This window comes from Anopheles marshallii, chromosome 2 (genome assembly GCF_943734725.1).
Source record: "Anopheles marshallii chromosome 2, idAnoMarsDA_429_01, whole genome shotgun sequence".
Lineage (NCBI taxonomy): Eukaryota > Metazoa > Arthropoda > Insecta > Diptera > Culicidae > Anopheles > Anopheles marshallii.
In genome coordinates, this window is record NC_071326.1 from 84,802,316 (window position 1) to 84,823,108 (window position 20,793).

General features: G+C 44.9%; 4 protein-coding genes across 5 annotated transcripts; 3 read left to right on the forward strand and 1 right to left on the reverse strand.

Annotated features, from left to right (window-relative positions):
* Window positions 1–2,137: 2,137 nt before the first annotated feature.
* On the reverse strand, window positions 2,138–2,950 carry LOC128718728 (PRKR-interacting protein 1 homolog). Its single transcript, XM_053812348.1, has 2 exons — window positions 2,831–2,950; window positions 2,138–2,758 (listed from the first exon to the last, which is right to left on the reverse strand). The coding sequence occupies exons 1-2, from the start codon at window positions 2,945–2,947 to the stop codon at window positions 2,138–2,140; spliced, it is 738 nt and encodes a 245-aa protein (XP_053668323.1). The 5' UTR covers window positions 2,948–2,950.
* A 904-nt stretch (window positions 2,951–3,854) lies between these two features.
* Window positions 3,855–12,807, forward strand: LOC128710175 (clustered mitochondria protein homolog). The gene is made up of 6 exons (XM_053805217.1): window positions 3,855–3,966; window positions 8,222–11,724; window positions 11,800–11,925; window positions 11,994–12,209; window positions 12,285–12,493; window positions 12,567–12,807. The coding sequence occupies exons 1-6, from the start codon at window positions 3,855–3,857 to the stop codon at window positions 12,805–12,807; spliced, it is 4,407 nt and encodes a 1,468-aa protein (XP_053661192.1).
* Window positions 12,808–15,571: 2,764 nt separating this feature from the next.
* Window positions 15,572–17,065, forward strand: LOC128710176 (ubiquitin carboxyl-terminal hydrolase calypso). 2 transcript variants are annotated; one of them, XM_053805219.1, is made up of 2 exons: window positions 15,572–16,421; window positions 16,650–17,065. In XM_053805219.1, the coding sequence occupies exons 1-2, from the start codon at window positions 15,572–15,574 to the stop codon at window positions 17,063–17,065; spliced, it is 1,266 nt and encodes a 421-aa protein (XP_053661194.1). The 2 variants fall into 2 exon arrangements, with proteins under 2 accessions (XP_053661194.1, XP_053661193.1); XM_053805218.1 differs by having other exon boundaries at window positions 15,572–17,065.
* A 666-nt stretch (window positions 17,066–17,731) lies between these two features.
* LOC128706884 (alpha-ketoglutarate dehydrogenase component 4) lies at window positions 17,732–18,333 on the forward strand. The gene is made up of 2 exons (XM_053801827.1): window positions 17,732–17,914; window positions 18,178–18,333. Exons 1-2 carry the CDS (start codon window positions 17,774–17,776, stop codon window positions 18,298–18,300), a joined length of 264 nt encoding a protein of 87 aa, XP_053657802.1. The 5' UTR covers window positions 17,732–17,773; the 3' UTR covers window positions 18,301–18,333.
* The last annotated feature ends 2,460 nt before the right edge of the window (window positions 18,334–20,793 follow it).

The following is a 20,793-nucleotide window of genomic DNA, read 5'->3' on the forward strand; positions in this document are numbered from 1 at the left end:
GCTCCTCGCCTTAAAGGGTTAACAAGTATTAATCCTCACAATAGATCCAGCTTGAAGTAAATTGATAGATTTGAGTTTTTAATTACGGAAGCTAACCCTCACTGAATGTTGTTCCGCAATTATGCATCAGAATAATAATGATCCAAGAAAAAGCTTTCTTTCCCACGTAAAGAAATCAAACGCGTAAAAAAGTGTGTGTGTTTAATTTCGCTTCTGTTTGGATTCGTTTTACTGGTTGTATGTTTTATGTTTCATATTCAGTTTCACTGCCACCATCCGAACTGATCGAAACATTGGGAAGAGAATGAACAATTTAAACACAAACATAATTATAAAATATTTATTTAATCTCTTTTTCATTCTCTCTTTCTCTCTGCGATATGCGAATAAGGGGCGCATTGAGATATGAATACCATTACACACTATCAAGTTCCTGGGTTTTGGTACAGTCTTTCACGACTTTGTAAAATTGGCTTTGTTTTGTCGAAAGCTGTTTGTACATAGTGCGAATAGGAAAGTTGGATAAGATTGTTTTAGATTGAGCATAACCAGATCAGGGCTCCAGTCGGGTTAGTTTAAGAGGGTGTTTTACACTCGCTGTCCCCTATTAAACCCTGTAGAGATGCGAAAGGGTTTTAGAAAACCCTTGGTTTTGATCGATGGGATACTAACTCGATCACTATTTTATATACGCAGTCCATATTATAAATATTGTTAAAGCACACGCGTAAAACGCAGACACCTGCTTGCGCATCAGCTTCGAAACGTAACATTACCCTGGAGAAAAAGGTGGAAGGATCACGACAGAAATCCTTTTTTGAGACACCATGTCGTTAAAGGGCAGTTTCGGGTGTGTGGGTGTATGTGGGACGTGTGTGGTAGGTGTGATAAACAAATGGTGATCAACTTGAGCAGAAAAACCGGAGCAAGAAAGGACGGAAAGGCAATATGTGTGGTGTGTTGGTAATGGTAGAAGTACATGGAAATCAAATAGAACAGACAAATGTAGCTTCTACCATAAGGCGAGAAAACCCGCAACGGCTTCGCTCTAGAGGAGGAGCACCAGGAGACCAGCAGGAGTAATGTGATGCGAAAATGCGTGAAAGTGTGCGACTTGTTTCATACTATTTAAATTATTAAATCTATTTCTAATGCCCTCAAATGTTGCAATGAAGCAGAAACAAAACATCGTTTAAACATCAAAAAGCGCGTTTCAGTGAGATAAGCTAATTGTGCAAAGGGATTGCTACAAAACGAAACATAATTACAACTGCTAATACTACTATTATTATGATTACCTATTATAATTGCTACACGAATATGGCTACGCAGCGTTGCAAAGCTACTTCTAGAAGCAACGGCAACAACATAGTGTTAAACGCGTTCTAAAACAAAAGTGAAAACCTTGGCGGAACTGTGTGACTGGGTTATGCGGTGTGTTACTACTACTGGCCCCAACAGGAAAGTTTACCGACGCTCAATATCAGCGAAAGAGAATACACGGCTTCTGCGGCACAGGACAATGTCCTTTCCCAGCTGTGTCGGAATAAAAGTATATGTGAAATGAATGTGTTCCAACAAAACAACACAAAAGGAAGCATGCATGCGTGATGGGAGGAACTCGTCGGTGCTCCGTTCGCTTCCGCTTCCACACGTGGTAGCCAGCAAACAGGAGCGTGATTTGATTTTATTTCCTACATGGTAAATAAAATTTAAATCTTCCACGACGAACGATTTACAGCGGGACAATGTGATTACACTGATGTGGCTAAAATGCCAGGGCAAGTCAAGCTGGCTACGCAGTTCTGTAATAATATTCTTAAAGAAGGGTTAAACACAACAGCAAAAGCTAAACGCGTTATGGAAGTGAACGAAACGGGATTATAATTTTGAAGAAACAAAAATATATATTATGGAAAACATTGACAGTGAAATGAACCACGAGAAGAGAGTGCAAATATATTTAATGTTTTATTATTCCTCCTTCATTTTTTCATAATCGTTCCACTGACTTCTGGTTTGCTGAGTCTTTCTGTAGCGAAGATTGTTTCGGTCGATCTGCAGCATAATAATAATGCATCCACATCTTGTTTAATGCATTGGTTGTTTATTGATTTGTACCTTTCGATCATTACTCTTACGATTGTTTGTCCACGTCTTCTTTGTTTTGTGCCTCTTTTAGGTCTGTGACTGGTTCTTGCCGAGCTTCTATTTTGGGTTGATTTTGGGTACTCAGGTCTGTCACTGTTGTCTGGTTATCTTTCGTATTTTCAGTATCAGTATTTTTCAACTTTTCTGTTTCGTGGTGTTCCTCGACGATTTCGCTATCCTTCTCCGGGGCATCTGTAGAATCCTCGTCCTTTGCATAGGTCTCTTCATTTTCCTCCTCATCACTCTCCTCAGAGGAACTTTCGAGCAATTCGTCTAAGCTTACGCTTTGCTTCGGTTTCTTTCCCCGGTTAGTCTTTGGTTTGGCTTTTTTCTTCAAACGCTTGGCGCGTTTCTTTGCCGTGCGTTCTTCAGCCGCTTTACGGTTGTTTTCCAACCGCTCCTGAAATGCATCGTCCAGTTGCTCGGAGTGAGATTTTTCCTGAATCTGCTTCTGGCGAGCGTATTCCTTCCGACGCAGATGGCGATACACATGGAACTCTCCCGAACCGGCTCCAGCACTAGAACCCATCACGTTTCGCACAAACGATGGTATCGCGGTGGAAAAGTCTCGGTTTTTATTTGGCGCAGGAATGATAACTGGTTTATCCTGTGAAAATAAAGAACAGGGCATTGTGCTAAAATTGTGCCACATCGAAGCGGAGTCAATATTCTTTCTTACGGGATTTTTCATGAGCTTGTCCAGCTTGGCTCTCTGAATATCTGCAGCATTGCGCACGACAAACTTTTTCTTTTCCACTTCCTGGTCCTTCTGTTTCACTTCATTGCGTATTTCCATGCTTGCGACCTATTTCTTAATGGCTAGATTTACTCCGAAACAGGGAATAATGCACGAATCAAGAAGTAATGTTTACATACGCAGCGGGTTTGTTTTGTTTCGAAGATTTTATCCTAAACAGTGGTCGGTCCACGGGCGGCAATCGTTTGACATCCGATTTTTCAGGCTAGTAATTCAAATGAAGGACCTTGATCAGCAGAGTACTGTTTTTTTGGTGTCCGTTTCGTGCTGCTCCTTAAGGATTTCGCTATCCTTCGCCGGGACATCTGTAGAATCCTCGCTTTTCACAAATTTATATTTATATTCTTCCTCATGACTTCCCGCAAAGGAATTTGAGCGTAATTTCTTGTCGTCTTTTTTACTGCTTCATTGATACGGTGGTATAAAAAAGTAGCAGCAAAATCCAACTGAATGTCTGATTCCGTTGAATCCAGTTACACGGAGTCCTGTTTAGTAAATTTTCTCTTTTACAGAGATTGGGGATCGGTTTTTGACTTCCTGCAATTGTCATAAATATGTTTCATTTGTTGTGCAAAAGTTCAATGAGCTAGCCTGCTTCAAGCTAGATTGTTTTGACAGCTAATCTGACAGCTGGCCAGTCTGGTGCGCGTGCATCGTGGTGTGTGTGCCTTGCGACTTCGGAGAACGGACAGAAAATTTGGATGAAGAAAAGCCGGATTTGTTCTTTTCAGTGAAAATTGAAAAACTTCCGGATAATTTCCCTTGCTGTCGCCTTATCCACCGACGGGGACCGTGTATTCGCGTTTGTGTGTAAAATCGTTGTGTGAATAAGGTTGCTGCCGCCGTACCGTGTGGACCTGAGGTTTCGCCAGTGCTGAAGGAAGAAGAGTGACTTTCAACCGAAACGTGCAACACTATTAGGTTCAGCAAGGAGCTGTGGTGAAATATGGCCCTGGAAACGGAAAGTGTACAATCGCCGGAAGCTGCACCCGAACCGGTGGCTACGTCCGGATCCGACGGGATTGTTGGGGGTGGCGATGCTGGTGGAAAAAAGAAAGGTTAGCTTTTCAGGACGGCGGAACATGCCTTTGCGTGTTGCAATCGTTTCGCAAGGATGATGCAATTCATGTCCGGGAGAGTAGAATCCTTACAGGGATGTAAGTGATGATCAAATGTGTACTCATCGATGCCGGTATCGGATTGGATGGTAGCGACCGCGTGGTGTGGTGCGAAGAAAAAACCGTCCGGCCCGCATCGCCCGTAGTCATATAATCAGTTACGTAATTACAAGTTCGTTTGACGGATGCACGTTGAGCATTGGGCGGACATAAGTATGGTGGGACAATTGTTTGCTGCTGGAATGTTGCGTTTATGATCTGTTTGCGATGCTTGCTAGCATAGTTAGGGAATTAAATGTATAACAATACCATAAACCCAGAGCCATTTTCGTGATACAGCGTAAAAAGTAGTGAAAAATCCTTTAAAAACACTGCTGTAAGGCACTTTATCTGTGCATGAGATGTAATGGACAAAATGTAATGTTACATTTGCCCATAATCCGATACATTTCGCCGGTCGGATCATTCGTTTTTCGATAATATTCTGCAGGATATTGCTTTCATAATCCATAACAAGGAAGTTGGAAATGAAATTTGTTAAACGCATCACAAGAAATGGCCGATTTATTGTTCCTTATTTTGGCTAACAACAGTTCTCTAAGCCTACTACAGACTGGCTAACTATGTTCAACCGATTCAACCGTTCAACCCAAAACCGTTTAACTGGATTGCATATAGCGCGCTTGGTCTGGTTGAAATTAGACCCCAAAACATTTGTATTTCTACTCTTCATAAAATATGAAGTTCCAGGAACATTATGTTCCTATTCAAATACTTGGCTAAGCATTAAATTATCCGACCATTATTCGGGCTGCCCGATAAGAAGCATCCATCCAGCCCACAGTGTTACTCCGAGAGCAGATAGATAAAGATGTGTGCGCCTGTGTGTCGTTTCTGGTGGCCCAGAGCAGAGAAGCACCTATTTTCGTAAAAGGCATGCAGATGAGCATCGCTTTGGTCCGCACGATAAGCACATGTGGCACTGCCGACCGCATCAGTAGTCGACCTGCCTTCCTAATTGACATGTTTGAAGTGTGTGCAGTCGGGAAGAGGGCACATTTTTATCTGTTAACCTATTCTCCGGGTTTTTTTTTCTGGGGAATCGCTACCATTCCTGGAGGGAAACTGTAGGGATGGTGCTCGTTGTCCCCTAGGAAAATGGATGCGTAGCTTTGGGTTGCGATGAAGTGTTTGCTGTGCGAGCGCACACCGCACGTTCTTATCTTTGTTCCGTTGTGATCCCTCAAAGAGGGCACAGTGCGTAAGCCGAAGAACGAGCGATGTTCCGCAGCGTCTACCGAGAAACGAACGCAAATTGACAACGGAAAAGAGAAGTTGACTTTGCTCTTGCAGTTGACGGCCGGTTGTGTGGAAACGGATTTAACTAGGACAGCTTACAACCACATAAATACGCTCTGCACTATCGTTCTGGCTACCGGATTGAATTACTATGGCGCGGGAGAGCAGAAGAGCTCATAGGAAGCGGTCATAAGAAGAGAAAGAAGCTCCATTGCCCACTCCGTGCTACTTCAAAACCAGCGAGGAGAAGCCAGTGATGAAATCTGCGCCCCATATCAGTCGGATTGATAGTTTACTCTTCGTAACATTGATTGCGAATCGATGATGAACGTGGCCCTTGTAATAGCGGAAGACAAGTCGTCCCAATCCCGATGATGATTGGAAAAGAAAGCAATACAAGAAAAAGCAAAACCGCAAAATCAGCAAGAAAGTATGCATCTTCAGTAAAAGGGCGGGTTTGTTCGGATTGTATTTGAACTTGGTTGGTAACACATCCGCGTAAAAGTGCACACATTAAGCCGTCGATTGGATGCAATCGGTTCGCGGCAGCAAAAACCAAATCGTTTGCATTGTGAAGGCACGGCAAGACACGGCGACACACACCACCGGGTGTGCCGGGCGAATGCACTTTGACGGGATTGTCTCATTTGCACATTTCCGCCACAGGACGGGATTGTGCCGTCAGCTACGGGAGCGATCTCTACACCGTGTTCTTCGCGTTCTGTTTGTTAGGTGGCGGCGGCAGCTTGTCATGTAAACAGCAGGAGGCGCACGATAATGGAAATAATGCATAATGGAAAGACACAGTCGCGGTAGCTGTATGGGATCAATTGCACTTAATACATTAACTGATGGAAGCAAAAACAAGAATGAAAATCGAATTAATGATTTGGAATATGTTTGATTCGTAACTGGCGGTTGGTTCGATCAAATAGAGCAATCGGTAATGGTACGGCTCAACCAAAATACCGCATAGTTGGGGTTCAATTCTCAGACGAACCCAGGTGTTTTCTCTATATATTATACGGAGGATTTTAAGGTGTATTAATATACGCTAACATAATCGAAAAAAGTTGGTTATTTCACACTTTTCCAAAAAACTGCCTTGAATGATTGGACAGCAGAGCCAATATTTATTGTACCAATAAGAATACTTGCAAATATCGAAAAGGAAACAATAAAACAATAAAATTTTTATAAATTGAAAACAATAAATTGATTCACAAATCCCAACGAGCGAGGTACAACTACTACACTTCATTAATATTACCGCTTTAGTCTCTAGTTCTAGCTCATATGCTTTCAATCTCCTATGACTGTAACGAGAAGTTCCATCACTCTAATGCCGGTCTATTTTAGCTTGTACGGTGCGCCATGAGGTGCGCCATCATGCCACGGTAGTTGAAGCCCTGTTGCTCACTGACTGCATATGGTATATGCACGGAAGAGTGAAAAAGATACAACTAACCAATTCCGTCCCGGAATAGACAAGGGAGGAGATGGATTGGTTCAAAAATAAACAGTCCCCGACGTTGTCATCCTTTGCCTTTGCCATTGCGTTGTCTGAGGGGTTTTAATTTAAAATTCGAACCATCATCGGTCATCACGTGGCCAAAAGGTATTCCCCCGACAGTGTGGTACACGACGAAGAAGATGCTGCAAGCTTGGTCACCGAAGAGAAACCGAATGAAGAAAATGATGGTTCCGGTTCCCATTTAGCACCTTTGTGTGTTGTATGCACGTGAAAGCCAACAGAATAGTGTTTTCCCGGTGAAATGCATTATTGGTCGAGTTTCTTTCGCTGTTTTTTTTTCCATCGTCAGTTGATAGTGTTGATTTTGTCCAGCTCCAACCCTCAATATCTAATTGAACGATCAAACAGCACCTCGGGAAAAAAGTTCAAATGCTTAAAGCTTTCAAATGCAACATAAAATATGACCAACACAAAAGTTAATAAGGTTTTGTTCCCTGTAGAACTTGTACTTATTAACGTACTTATAATTTTTGGTCCAGGTTGTTTTAACCAGTTTTTACATTGACTTATTTTCTATAACAGTCATTAACTAACTACCCAAGCAATTAATGAGGTGATTCTAATCGAATTAAGCCCAAAAAAATCTTCTTACTCTGCACAAAGTTCAAGGTCTATGGTCGTCCCGGTTTGACCTTCCCCCTCCTCCCAAAACACAAAGATACGCACGTTTGCAACGACATAATGTTTGAAATGGTCGCTAATCAAAATGTGTTGTCTCAGGAAAGGGAAAAAGGTAGCGTTTTTTGAACGGGAAACCAAATTAAAGGTCAACCGCGGACCCCGTTGTCTCCGTTGTTTGTACACCGTACTGTACGCGGGTCCTATTTTTATATTCACATTTACAAGAGAAGAAAGTGAATCTATTTTCCTTCATGCGCTATTTCCACTGGTGCATTGGTGGCGTTTGGTTGCGAGAGGTGAACGTGATCTTAGGGGGAGTTCGGAAGATCGCTGATTTACGTAACGATTGCGCTCCTGATCGTGCAATACTGAAGTTGTCAGTGAGGGTTGTTCACCGAATGTTCACAGAATCACCAAACGTTTTAAGTGTTTTTTTTTGTTGGTGGTTAATTTATAAACAAATTCAAATAATCTGGTGTACTTACTGTAGTATAAATATCTCACAGTCTTTTTTCAACCATTGTAAATCCCACAAAACTAAGCGATTTAAAGGAAAACAACCAATCAAATTGATCAGTTTGGTGTTAATGTTGTATGTGATCTATTTAATTTGGGATAAATCTATAGATCATCAATATGGTCTGGCTGAGATCACATTTCATTGATGTTGAATTCCGTTTTAATACAACATTGTTCAGTTTTTTTTGTTAATTTGTATGTATTCTCTTTTTCTTTTTGTAGGTTTCGCTAAAAACAAAAAACAGAATGGCAAATCGAATTCTCCTCCAGCTGGTGGAAACGATAAGGAAACGATCGGTAACGGTCACGCGGTACAGAACGGGCTGAACGGTCATTTTAGCTCGGAAGAGTCGGATGCTGTGACCGCAAACGATGGTGGTGCGGATGACAAAAGTGCTGGTGTGGCCGGTGGTGGAGGAACCACGGACCCATCAACGGCCGGCGACGATGATGTGATGAAGCTAATGCAGGAGACCGGCTTCACGGTGCAGGTGCTGTCGCCTGGCGTGGAACCACTCTCGATACAGGTGTCGAGCATGGAGCTGGTGCAGGAAATTCATCAGCTGCTGATGGACCGGGAAGACACCTGCCACCGGACGTGCTTTTCGCTGCAGCTCGACGGCCGTACGTTGGATAATTTTGCCGAGCTTAAAAACATCGACGGGCTGCAGGAGGGATCGGTGATCCGGGTGGTAGAAGAACCGTACACAATGCGCGAGGCGCGCATCCATGTGCGCCACGTGCGCGATCTACTAAAATCACTGGACCCGGCCGATGCGTACAACGGGGTGGACTGTAGTTCGCTTACGTTTCTGCACACGATAACGATGGGTGATATCATGGAGAAGAAAAAGACACGCCAGGAAAGTGTGGACTGTACGCCGCCCGATTTTATCATGCCCGGTGCGAAGGAACGTCCGCTGCTGCCACTGCAGCCGGGTTCGGGCAAAAAGGGCAATCCACAACCGCTGAAGGTGCTGACGACCTCTGCCTGGAATCCACCGCCCGGTCCGCGCAAACTGCACGGTGATCTGATGTACCTTTACGTGGTGACGATGGAAGACAAGCGGCTACACATTTCCGCCTGTTCGCGCGGCTTCTACGTCAATCAGTCGACGGACGATACGTTCAACCCACAGCCGGCCAATCCGAGCTACCTCTCACACTCGTTGATCGATCTGCTATCGCAGATATCGGCCACCTTCAGGCGATGTTTCACGCAGATGCAAAAGAAACGCACCCAACGCCATCCCTTTGAGCGTGTGGCAACACCGTACCAGGTTTACACGTGGACGGCTCCCGCATTGGAGCACACGATCGATGCGATACGTGCGGAAGATACGTTCTCGTCGAAGCTGGGCTACGAAGAGCACATCCCGGGCCAAACGCGCGACTGGAACGAAGAGCTACAGACGACGCGGGAACTGCCGAGAGCAACACTCCCGGAGCGATTGCTTCGCGAGCGGGCCATTTTTAAGGTGCACAGTGATTTCGTCACGGCAGCGACCCGTGGCGCGATGGCCGTGATCGACGGTAACGTAATGCCGATCAATCCGGGCGAGGACGCCAAAACGCAGATGTTCATTTGGAACAACATCTTCTTCTCGCTTGGGTTCGACGTGCGGGACCATTACAAGGAACTCGGTGGTGATGCGGCCGCATTTGTGGCACCGCGCAATGATCTGCACGGTGTGCGTGTGTACAGTGCGGTGGACGTGGAAGGGCTCTACACGCTCGGTACGGTGGTGATCGACTATCGTGGTTACCGTGTCACGGCGCAATCTATCATACCGGGCATACTGGAGCGTGAGCAGGACCAATCGGTCGTGTATGGATCGATCGATTTCGGCAAAACGGTGCTTTCGCATCCCAAGTATCTCGAGCTGCTAAATGCGGCTGGGAAACATTTGAGAATTCAACCGCACAGCGTGTACAACGACAAGCAGGAATCGATAGAGCTGTGCTCGTCGGTAGAATGCAAAGGCATCATCGGTAACGATGGAAGACACTACATTCTCGACCTGCTCCGTACGTTCCCACCGGATGTGAACTTTCTTGTACTGCCGGCCGAGGAGGAAGCGGTCGGGCGGGATAGCCAAGCGATGGGTTTCCCGATCGAACACCGGCACAAGCTTTGCTGTCTCCGCCAGGAACTGCTGGAAGCGTTCGTGGAGAACCGGTATCTGCTGTTCATGAAGCATGCCGCCGTACAGTTGCAGCAGTGCGTGAAAAAGAAGCAGGAACAAAAGGCTACCGTTGGTGCGACGAAGGCTTCCGGTGATGAAACAAAACCGGCTGCGATCGAAGAAGCAGGAGTGGTGGAGAGTGAAAAGACGGATGCGAAGGATGCAAAGGATGTGAAGGATGTGAATGAAGTGACGGTAAAGGATGCGTCGCGCCCAGTGCCGAAAGCGGACAGTGATGATGCAAAGAAGCTGGTCGAATCGTTAATTTCGAGCGATCAGATGAACGAAAGCAAGGAGGTAGTGAAGCGTGTCTGCGAAGCAGTGGGCTCGCTGAAGGAGTACGAGTTCGATATCCGTTTCAATCCGGACGTTTATTCGCCCGGCATCCGGCACGTTGATGGTGAGCCGAATGCGGCGAGTTCGTTGCGCCGCCAGAAGCAGCTCGTGAAGGATGCGGCCGAGTTTTTAGTGAAGCACCAGATACCGACCTTCGTGCACGAATGTCTCGATCATTCGTCGGGCCCGATGGATGGCGTTACGCTGACCGAGCTACTGCACAACCGGGGCATTAACGTGCGCTACCTCGGCAAGGTGGTGGACCAGTTGGCTAAGATAAAACAGCTCGAGTACCTGCACACGATCGCTGTGTCGGAGCTGATCGTACGCGCCGCCAAGCATATCTTTACCACGTATCTGCAGCAAACGGACGTCATGAGTATGGCGGCCGCAATCAGTCACTTCCTGAATTGCTTCCTAACGGTGTCGACCATCGGTTACCAGCCGTTTGCGAACGGTAACGGTGGTGATGGTGATGGACAGCTGGCGGACGAGTTCGGTCCGAAATCATCAGCCGGTGGCAAGAAACAAAGCAAACAGAGCAAACGGGGCGGAAAGGGAACGGGTGGTGGTAATGGCGGTGGACGGAAAACAACATTTTCCGTTCCATCATCGGATAATAACGAGTGGCAGTCGCTCACGTCAAAGTCATTGTGGGGACAGATCCGACAGGAGCTGAAAGCGTACTGGGACTTTGAGCTAACGGTGGAACCTTCCAAGGAAGGTAAAGCGGTCACCGCGATCGACTCGATCGAACCGCTCATTGGTGCGTTCAAGCTGCAGAAGATAAGTCTGCTGCGTGCTTTCTGTCTGAAAACGGGCGTACAGATAATGCTGCAGGAGTACGCGTTCGAGCAGCGCAATCGACCGGCTTTCAGCGATGCGGATATTGTGAACGTGTTCCCGGTGGTAAAACACATTAATCCACGCGCCTCGGATGCGTACAACTTCTACACGACCGGCCAGACGAAGATACAGCAGGGTTACCTTCAGGACGGGTACGGACTGATCAGTGAGGCGCTGAATCTGCTGAACAACGTGTACGGTGCGATGCATCCGGAGAATGCACAGTGTTTGCGTATGTTGGCCCGTCTTAGCTACATCATGGGCGATCCGCAGGAAGCACTAGCCATTCAGCAGCGAGCGGTACTGATGAGTGAGCGAGTGAATGGTGTCGATCATCCGTATACTATTTCCGAATATGTAAGTGTGACCGGCGAACGAGTGGGTCGATTTCATTGGATTTTTTTAAAACAAAAATGTTCGTCTCCGTTTCAGGCCCATCTTGCATTGTACTGCTTTGCTAACAGTCAAATTAGCACCGCCCTGAAATTGTTGTATCGCGCCCGGTATCTGGCCACCATCGTGTGTGGTGAAAACCATCCCGATATTGCGCTGATGGATGTAAGTAATGGCATAGGTGCTGCAAATCTTCTCCTTTGCTCACTGCTCGTTTAAATCTTTCGTTCCAGAGCAACATTAGTCTGATCCTTCACGCAGTCGGTGAATACGAACTATCGCTTCGCTTTTTGGAGCACGCACTGGCACTGAACATTCGGTACTATGGTGAAAAGTCACTTAAGGTAGCCGTCAGCTACCATCTCGTAGCACGAACGCAAAGCTGTATGGGTGATTTCCGATCTGCGCTGGTAAACGAGAAGGAAACGTATGCCATTTATAAGCAGCAGGTAAAGTCCCGAAGCCTTACGAATTCATTTTTATTTTTCATCTGATATTCTACGGTATGATAAAATGATTTGCAGCTTGGCGAAAGCCACGAGAAGACACAAGAATCGTCCGAATGCCTACGCCACCTGACGCAACAAGCGGTTGTGCTGCAGAAGAAGATGAACTACGCCAACGGCAAGCTGCTCAGTACGGGGCTACCACCGATTCATATTCAGCCACCATCGATGGGTTCGGTGTTGGACATGCTGAACGCAATCAATGGTATCATTTTTGTACAAATAAGGTAAGTGGAAAGCCATGCCCAGCAAGCTTGAAAAGTGGTGTCTCGAAATGTAACATGAATCTCTTCTCTGTAGCTCCAAAGAAATTGCCAACTTCAAGAATGAAATTGAAAAGCGCCAGAAGGAAGCGGGCCAAAGTCAACCGCAGCCAACAGCGCCGGTGCAAGCGAATCAGGAGGAGGTCGATCGGATGCTGATGGAAACGATGCAGAAAACGGCCGCCGGTATTCCGTTCGAGGAGCAGGACGGTGAAAGGAAGGAAAGTGCGGTAGCGCAAGAGGAGCCTGCGAAGCCGGTTGAAGTGGCATCGAGTTGAAGTCGTCCCGAAGCGCTAACGCTCGCTGCGATTGCAGTATGCGTTGACTCCTAAGCGAATGCGTCAGCTTAACCCACGTTTATGGGTTGAACTCCTTTTTTCTAGTATCACTGTCGGTTCTGTAACGCTGTATATGCAGCTGTGACATACACTATTCGTCAGTGTACCACCAACGGAGAAGAGTTTGCGGTAGAGTAGATTCACTTTTGAATACGTTTACTATGTTTTGTTTTGGCCAGGAAACACGCGTTTCATTGTAAGCGAGTGTGTATCCGATACTGTGCCTTTTTTAATAGTAATACTACTACTTCGAATAGGGAAACCAAGCTCCAAACATCTTCTGCAATTTCTCCATTCTCTCAGTCGGTTGTAGTTTGTAGCGGAATTAATGGTAGTTCATTTTTGTTTTCTTCTCTAAATAATAGTACATGATTCAAAATTTGAAAACAACAATACGGTATAAACCGTGCAGCACCCACAGAGGGTGCAATTGTAAGGTGGTTTGTTTTGCTCTTTAACGTAGATTGTAGGTAAAGTGTTGAGTTTCAACAATCGTTGTTTAAGTTCGTTTTTCTTTACTATTTCCGCAAAACTGGAATAGGTTACGCACGAAGGCAACAGGCGCGCAATTATCATCTCTCGTAAGAGGATGTCAATCCGCAGTCAAGAGAGTAAAAATGCAATAACAATTGCAGCAGTAATGAGAGTGTACTGGGGGTGTGATTTTGGTCTATTAAAAACAAACAAGCAGTAGAAAAGGCGTGAAGCTTTAAACTTGCCATAGCACAACACATCAATAGACACATTATTTCAATCGTTTTTTTAAACCAAACACTACAAAACCTGAGTTCCTTTAAATATGCTATACCAGAGTAAATGGGCAGTGCATTAAAGCTAAGCAGTGCAATATAAAAGCTTAATATGAATTAAATTTCGGTGATCGTAAAACATGCAAATGAAAAAAAAAAACAAGAACCTGCCATCAGAGAGTAGTTGATAAGAAAATCAAATGCAAGGAAGAATGTTTTTCATATAGCCCAGCCCAGCAAAACGATGTGTTCCACTCTAGTCCAGCACCCATTATGACCAAAACTAATGTTATAATTTGGCTGTACAATCGTCGGTCTGCGTGTGCTAGCCGTACCAAAACCTACCAACCGGTCAGTTTATGTTGTCTCTTGCACATGAACGGATTTATCGAAGCGGTCGATCAAAAATCACACAAACATGCGTAGTTTTATCGGTTTGATTTAGAGTTATTTTATAAGTTTGGTGCTTCCTTAACTTCACAATGCGCACAACTTTTACAAGCAAATTGCTTTCTCACTAGCCCACAATAGCTTAGGATTGCTGCCTTTTGTTGTCGCCTTGTTTGAGGAAGTTGCAGTTAAGAAGAAAAGAAAAACACCTAAATACACATCATCACATCGTAGAAAGCACTAGAAGCTTAATCGTAATCACAGTTAAACAACTTTTCTACTTTTTTTCGACACAACAACCTCAAGAGGTCTGCCATTTCTGAATTTCTGTGACTTTATTTACTCGTAGCTGGAAATAGTCAGTCCTACGTACGGGGGATTGGTCGGGATGAGATTTTGGTCCGGTCCGATCGTGTGCAGACCGGCGCCGCTACCATCATGCCACCGGACCGCCCCGCTAAACAATTCATCAACCAAATAAACTCCTCACAATGCGCATTGCAGGACGCGTGTGTCCAAGAACAAACGCATAATAGATATTAGGTATCATCAGTGATCGGTAAAAACAATAGCAATAAGCATCACGTGATCGTCCCTGTGCACGTGTATCGACATAAACCATTTAGCTAGGCTTTCGATGCAGAAGTAGTGCTGGAATCAAATGTAGTACACACGTTTTTTTTGTTATAAAAGGAAAAGGACTGCAATCATTGCCGAAATGTGGAAGAACAAGCTCTAAAATATCGGAAAAAGACAATAGATGCGAAAAGCATACGAAAATAGAGAGAGAGAGAGAGAAATCGTCAACGAGGGCAAGAATAAAATTGTGGAACTATCTCCTATGCAACACGCAAAACATTGTTGCGCTCCGACAGATGCTGCCAATCGAAGCAAGCAAATAGAAAGGAAGGTCTAGTAAAGAAATAGCATTCGTAGTTTTAGATAAGCGTATTGAACTATTTGCTTGTATTTAGAGTCGCATGAAATAGGCATGAAATTACAATTCGTGCTATTTCTCACAGGTCGAAGGTGCAGTGAGTGGAACGGTAGTAGAGAATATCAAAGCAGGCAATGGTCACTCTTCATATTTTAACCGGAAGTTAAACGGTTAAAAGAGGATCGAACAAACAATAAACTTATCAAAGTAGAGTTCCAGAAGCATGGTGTTGATATCTTTTTATTTTTTCAGTTGTCGATTAAAATGCGTATTCTGAACGAACTCATGATTTTAAAATGTATTTGCAATCTGATGGAGTAATAGTCTGATCCTTTTGTAAGAAAATAAATTGTGGAAAAGATAGATTGTCCAGAAATTGAAAATTCAACTCAAGTTTTCATTTCGTTCATACCTCGTTTTGTGTAAGCATCTCGGCAACGACAAGCACACCTTATATCTATCAACCTTGACATTTTTACAGCTGCCAGTCGCCAAAAGTATAAACAAAAACAGCGCAGTAGATTTGGGATTGCATTATTTATTCGCTATTTTTACTCCGTTCTTCCCTATCAATGGTCACAACGGAAAAGATTACGTGAAAACCGGAAGAAACATTCATACCACAGCAATGCCAGTTGATATAAACCGGCTGACGGACGGTTGGCTGGAGCTGGAAAGCGATCCCGGGTTGTTCACACTGCTGATGGAGGACTTTGGTGTGAAAGGCGTACAGGTGGATGAAATCTACGATCTGCAGAAAAATCTCGAGGGTCAAGTATATGGATTCATTTTTCTGTTCCGCTGGATCGAAGAACGAAGGGCCCGGCGAAAGATTGTGGAAACGACGGACATCTACGTGAAGGATGAGGATGCAGTGAACAACATTTTCTTCGCCCAGCAGGTGGTTCCGAACAGCTGCGCAACACATGCCCTGCTGTCGGTGCTGCTGAACTGTTCCGATATTGATCTCGGCCAGACGCTTAGCCGGCTAAAGGTGCACACGAAAGGTATGAGTCCGGAAAATAAGGGCTGGGCTATTGGTAATACACCGGAGCTGGCCTGCGCACATAATTCGCATGCGATGCCCCAAGCCCGGCGTAGGATGGATCGAAATTCGGGCGTAAGCACCGGGCGATTCACTGGTGAAGCATTCCATTTTGTTTCGTTCGTTCCTATCGATGGTCGGCTGTTCGAGTTGGATGGATTGAAACCGTTCCCGATGGATCATGGACCGTGGGGAGAGAAGGAAGCATGGACGGATAAGTTTCGTCGCGTGATGTCCGACAGGCTCGGTATCACTACCGGTGAGCAGGACATTCGCTTCAATTTAATGGCGGTGGTTCCGGATCGACGGATTGCCATTACGCACAAGCTGAAAATGTTGCGGACAAACCAAACGATCGTGTCCGCCGCGCTGGAGAAGCTGTTAACATCAGAAAAGAAAGAAGCATCATCTTCGACGTCTACAAGCGAATCGCGTCCAACGGGGACAAGCGTCAAGAAGGAACTGGAAGAATCGACACCTGTGAAACTATCCGACGAGTACTCGGAATTGCTCGCCATCAAGGAAGAAAAGCAACCGGATCAACCTTCCTCATCGTCCTCGTCGGTGTCGGTGTCGAAGGAACTGGAATCGTTCGTATCGATGAACAATTCTTCGGATTCGGTCGAAATTATCGGTGAATCCGAAGTCAAGCAGGAACGAGATCCTGCACCACCCTCACCGCCATCTTCATTTATCGGTGCTGGTACATTCTCACCGAAGGATTTACTTTCACTGCTGAAAAACCTTGAATCAGAAATCACAATCACGGAACAGCATCTGTGCGATGAAAATGAAAAGCGTGAACGGTTCAAGCTGGATGACTGCCGTCGGACGCACAACTACGACGAGTTCATCTGTACCTTCCTATCGATGTTGGCCCATCAGGGTGTGCTGGCCGAGCTGGTCTCGCAGGATCTCATTGCAACGAGGAAGCCAAGCATGGGCGGAATTCAAAACAGCGCTAGCCGTGCGATCTCAAGAAGCTATAAGAAAGCGGCGTCCACCAACGGAACGTCTCCGAAAACGCCGGGTTCCAAGCGGCGCCGTGGTAGAGCAAAGTGTCGCAAACGAAAGTAGGGAAAGCATGGTGTGATTACTCTAAATGTTTTTTTTTTTAACTTTTCATTCTCATCGTTTGATACACTTCACCGAATAAACATAAAAACGTTACTTATACAATGAGAGATGCGAATTTCGCGTACTTATAACCGATGGAAAATGCGAAACTCTCTATTGAAGATTATGATTATGAAAACTTGGATGCATTGTTGATCTCGAAGATAGAAAAACTCCACAGCAAACTTGAACCATAAAAAAAAAATCAAATTCAGAGCTGTTTTCGATGAAAACTCCGAAATAAACCAGTGTCGTAATCGTAGTTGACTATAAGGTCGAATCCGGAGTAATCTGGAGTCAAATCCTTTGCCGAGCTTCGAAGTCGTAGGGGATTCTTGAATCCACCGCAGATTTCTCATCACTACAAGGGACATTTTAAATATGTAATGAATAATATAGTTTTTTCACTGGGGACATATTCGTGACAACCCGAAGTTTGACAACCTTCCCGAACAAAAGTGTCGTAGCTATGTGTGTGTGTGTGTGTGTGCATGTGTATATGACAGCTCTCTATAAACCTTGGGTAATAATAATACACCAAATTGTTCCTTTCCTTGCTGGTGATTTGTTTTGATATCAAAAGAAGAGTTTTGGGAGCAGCAGAAAGCAACCATCGGATATCGAAAACATCGCTTCCTACTTTCGCACTTCCGGCAGTTTCCACGCGCCATGGTAATGTTGCGTTCGGTGCTTTCCACCGCACGACGTGTTCCGCTGATCAAGTTCCGCAAGGGTGGCCCTTTCCTGGAGGCGGCCAGTCACACGGCGGGCGGTGCAACCGGTTCTGCCGCTACCACAGCAGCTCCAGCGGTAAGTAGTATGGACGGCGAATTCAAAACATTCTTCCCACCCACATCACCAGTTCACTCTAGAAAAGGTGCCTATAGGAAAGATTTCCAACTTAGAAAAACTTAGTTGCACATTTTCCCCATCTCGGTTACATAATTGTTTACAGTTGGTCGATCGGTTCCAATTGTACCGTGCCAACCGTACAGATGTGGTTTATTGTGTGTGCGTGTGTGTTTTTTTTGTTGGACAAAAGCATAATTTGCACGTTGTTTTGTTATTTTTAGCACGCACGATCCGTGTCGTCGGGAGAGGCGATCGAAGAATGGCAGCTGCCGGCACGCTACCGCAGGAAACCGATCGATGACGTCGAGATGGAGTGGATCAACCGTGGTGGACCGCCGGCTTAGACCTTGGATGACGGTTGCGTCGTGCGTAATCTCCCCCCATCCGGAACATCCTCGTGGCGGTTTCGTGCGAGTATTGGGAGGGGCACGTGCGTTCCCTAGTCAGTAATGGAAAGCAAGCGGCAGGAGCAGTGGCAACAGAAACAACATTTACTTGTTCGTATAAACCATGTTCCGGAAGTGATTGAAACATGATTTTAATTTACTTTCCTCCTTTCCTTTTTTTTCGTTACGCATTAGGGCCCTAGTAGTTTCTTAACAAGCGAGATGTATTTTACGGCAAACTGATTATCCTGAATTGGAACTGCTACCAACATTGGAAAGCAAGCAAACAGCGAACAACAACAACAAACTAGTGGCTTTCCTTTGGTAGAATGTACTGTGGTGACCATCTTCCTCCGAGCGGAGCAGTTGATGCAAGCTTTCGTGAAGCAAATAAATCTTCTATCGATATCGAGAATGGTGCTAATATTAACGAACGTTAACTCGCCCGTGTTGCGTGTGCTTGTTCAAAGCGACATCCGATAACGTAAAGGTTACTTAAGAGGAATCGCCCGTTGAACCAGTGAGAGCGTGAACAGTGATGAAGCAATCGTAGCAAGTAATCACACTTGTAGCGGTGAGTGTCTCGAAACCGTTCCACGTTAGCAGGCACATTTTAGAGCCCATTAATACTTCGATCACCATGCTTCAGCAATGATTCAAAATGAACGCACTCACTCGATGCGATTAATTAACGATGGTATTCAATTAAATTAACTATTCATTTAACGACGGCCATAATGGCAGCACTTGGCATGCTGTGATGCGGGAAATCTGACATTCGTTTGTGTTTCACTGCAACAAGAAGAACCGCGCCGCTGGAGCGCGGTGGCAAGGAAGAATCAATGATGAGTTAAACCTAACGAGCTTTAATAAGATTTAAGGCCAGTGGCAAAAAAGGACACGCACATCGAATACCTTTGATGGTGACAAAAGCTACCGTGCAGAATTGATTCCTTCCATAATCAACGCGCACAGCATAATCAAGGCACGCTACGATAGCAAGCGTTGACAAATAGCTCGCACAGCCTGCTTGCAAATCAGGCAAGGGATGAAACGAAACTACTAAAACTTTTTATTCCATAGCCTACAGAGGTCGCCACCGGTCAACGGCACACTGTTCGCCACTGCCGACAGTTATGAAAATGTTTCGGCAAAACATTCCACACGTTCCACGGTGCGGCTCGGTCGACTGTTCGCTTCGGCCTGCGGTACACGAGAAACCAGAATGCGTGTGATAAAGGCATTTTATTAAATTTTCCCTGCCGAACTTTTCCGGTAGGGAAGGGGGTTACCCACCCATACCATTTTCAAGTTGTTTCTATGCGTCCGCTTTGTGATCGGGAGTGAGTGGTCGAGAAGAGTCTCGTTGACCATGTTTCCGATAATGACTTTTTGGCTTTCAAATTTGTGCGTTCGTCCTACCCTTGCACTGCTCGGGCTTTCCACATTGACCGCTGCCCGGGAATATATAAATGCGACAGATAGTTTTAACACATTCGTTTAATTTTTATCGTTATTTATCGCACTTAATACCGGCGTGTACAATATGTAGGCAGAGGTTTGCAAAGTTTGCCACCCCGCGCTAACATGAGTTTACTGCGCTAGCATAATGAGGATGCGGATGGGTGTTTTAAAGCGCCCAGCAGTAATAGGATTGATCTTATTTATTTAAAAGGGGTTTCAATAAAACGCTAACTCTTACGCAGGCCAAGTGTATTTTGAGCTGGGTTTTTGGGCTGGTGGGCTGGAGAAAGTAATTGCTTCATCAGCAAACGTACATAATAATAATGTCAGAAATGGGGTAACATTTGGCACACGGTGCAGACGGGTTTTTAAGCTAGATGGGAAATTATGTCCATCTGGTCAGTAGCTAGGGATGCATCTGTACCGGTATTTGATCTAGTTCTATGGGTGGATTTTGAAATTTAATGAGGTTTGATTAAGGCAATGGTGGATGAATTGTGATGTATAATACATATTCGGCTGTTGCTGTAAGATGCACGATTTTACTCATGGATTCCACTTTGATAATTCTTTATATATATTAATCAAATATTTATGTTGTGCAGCCCATAATCCATGTGCAATGTTAGTTAAATATTTCATAACCGGCCATCATTCCCTCTTCTTTGTATGTCATCGAGATGTGGTGACTTTTGAATAGAAAATTTGACGCTTTCGTCACTGCCCGTTTAGCCACGTTTGTCTCTTGTTTTCCTGTTTTATTTACTGTTCTTTTGCTACAACGCAAATTCGTTTATGATGATGATGACTTTGATGTAAAATGATTTGAAAACAACACATGTTTACAATTAGTTTGTTATTGTATTATTACATTTCTATACTCTTCGGAACATTTCAAAATTAGTTAACTTCGATCAAGTACTGGGCGCCTCCATCGATGTAATATGTCAACGGGATGCTGAAAAGACGGAAACCTGTTTATTTTAT

Coding starts and splice junctions, on each gene's coding strand:
- LOC128718728 (XM_053812348.1), bottom strand. CDS start 2,947: ATGGAAATACGCAATGAAGTGAAACAGAAGGACCAGGAAGTGGAAAAG. Junction 2,759..2,830: donor ACAAGCTCATGAAAAATCCC/GTAAGAAAGAAT, acceptor TTATTTTCACAG/GATAAACCAGTTATCATTCC.
- LOC128710175 (XM_053805217.1), top strand. CDS start 3,855: ATGGCCCTGGAAACGGAAAGTGTACAATCGCCGGAAGCTGCACCCGAA. Junction 11,725..11,799: donor CGTATACTATTTCCGAATAT/GTAAGTGTGACC, acceptor TCTCCGTTTCAG/GCCCATCTTGCATTGTACTG. Junction 12,210..12,284: donor ATGCCATTTATAAGCAGCAG/GTAAAGTCCCGA, acceptor AATGATTTGCAG/CTTGGCGAAAGCCACGAGAA.
- LOC128710176 (XM_053805218.1), top strand. CDS start 15,572: ATGCCAGTTGATATAAACCGGCTGACGGACGGTTGGCTGGAGCTGGAA.
- LOC128706884 (XM_053801827.1), top strand. CDS start 17,774: ATGGTAATGTTGCGTTCGGTGCTTTCCACCGCACGACGTGTTCCGCTG. Junction 17,915..18,177: donor CTACCACAGCAGCTCCAGCG/GTAAGTAGTATG, acceptor TGTTATTTTTAG/CACGCACGATCCGTGTCGTC.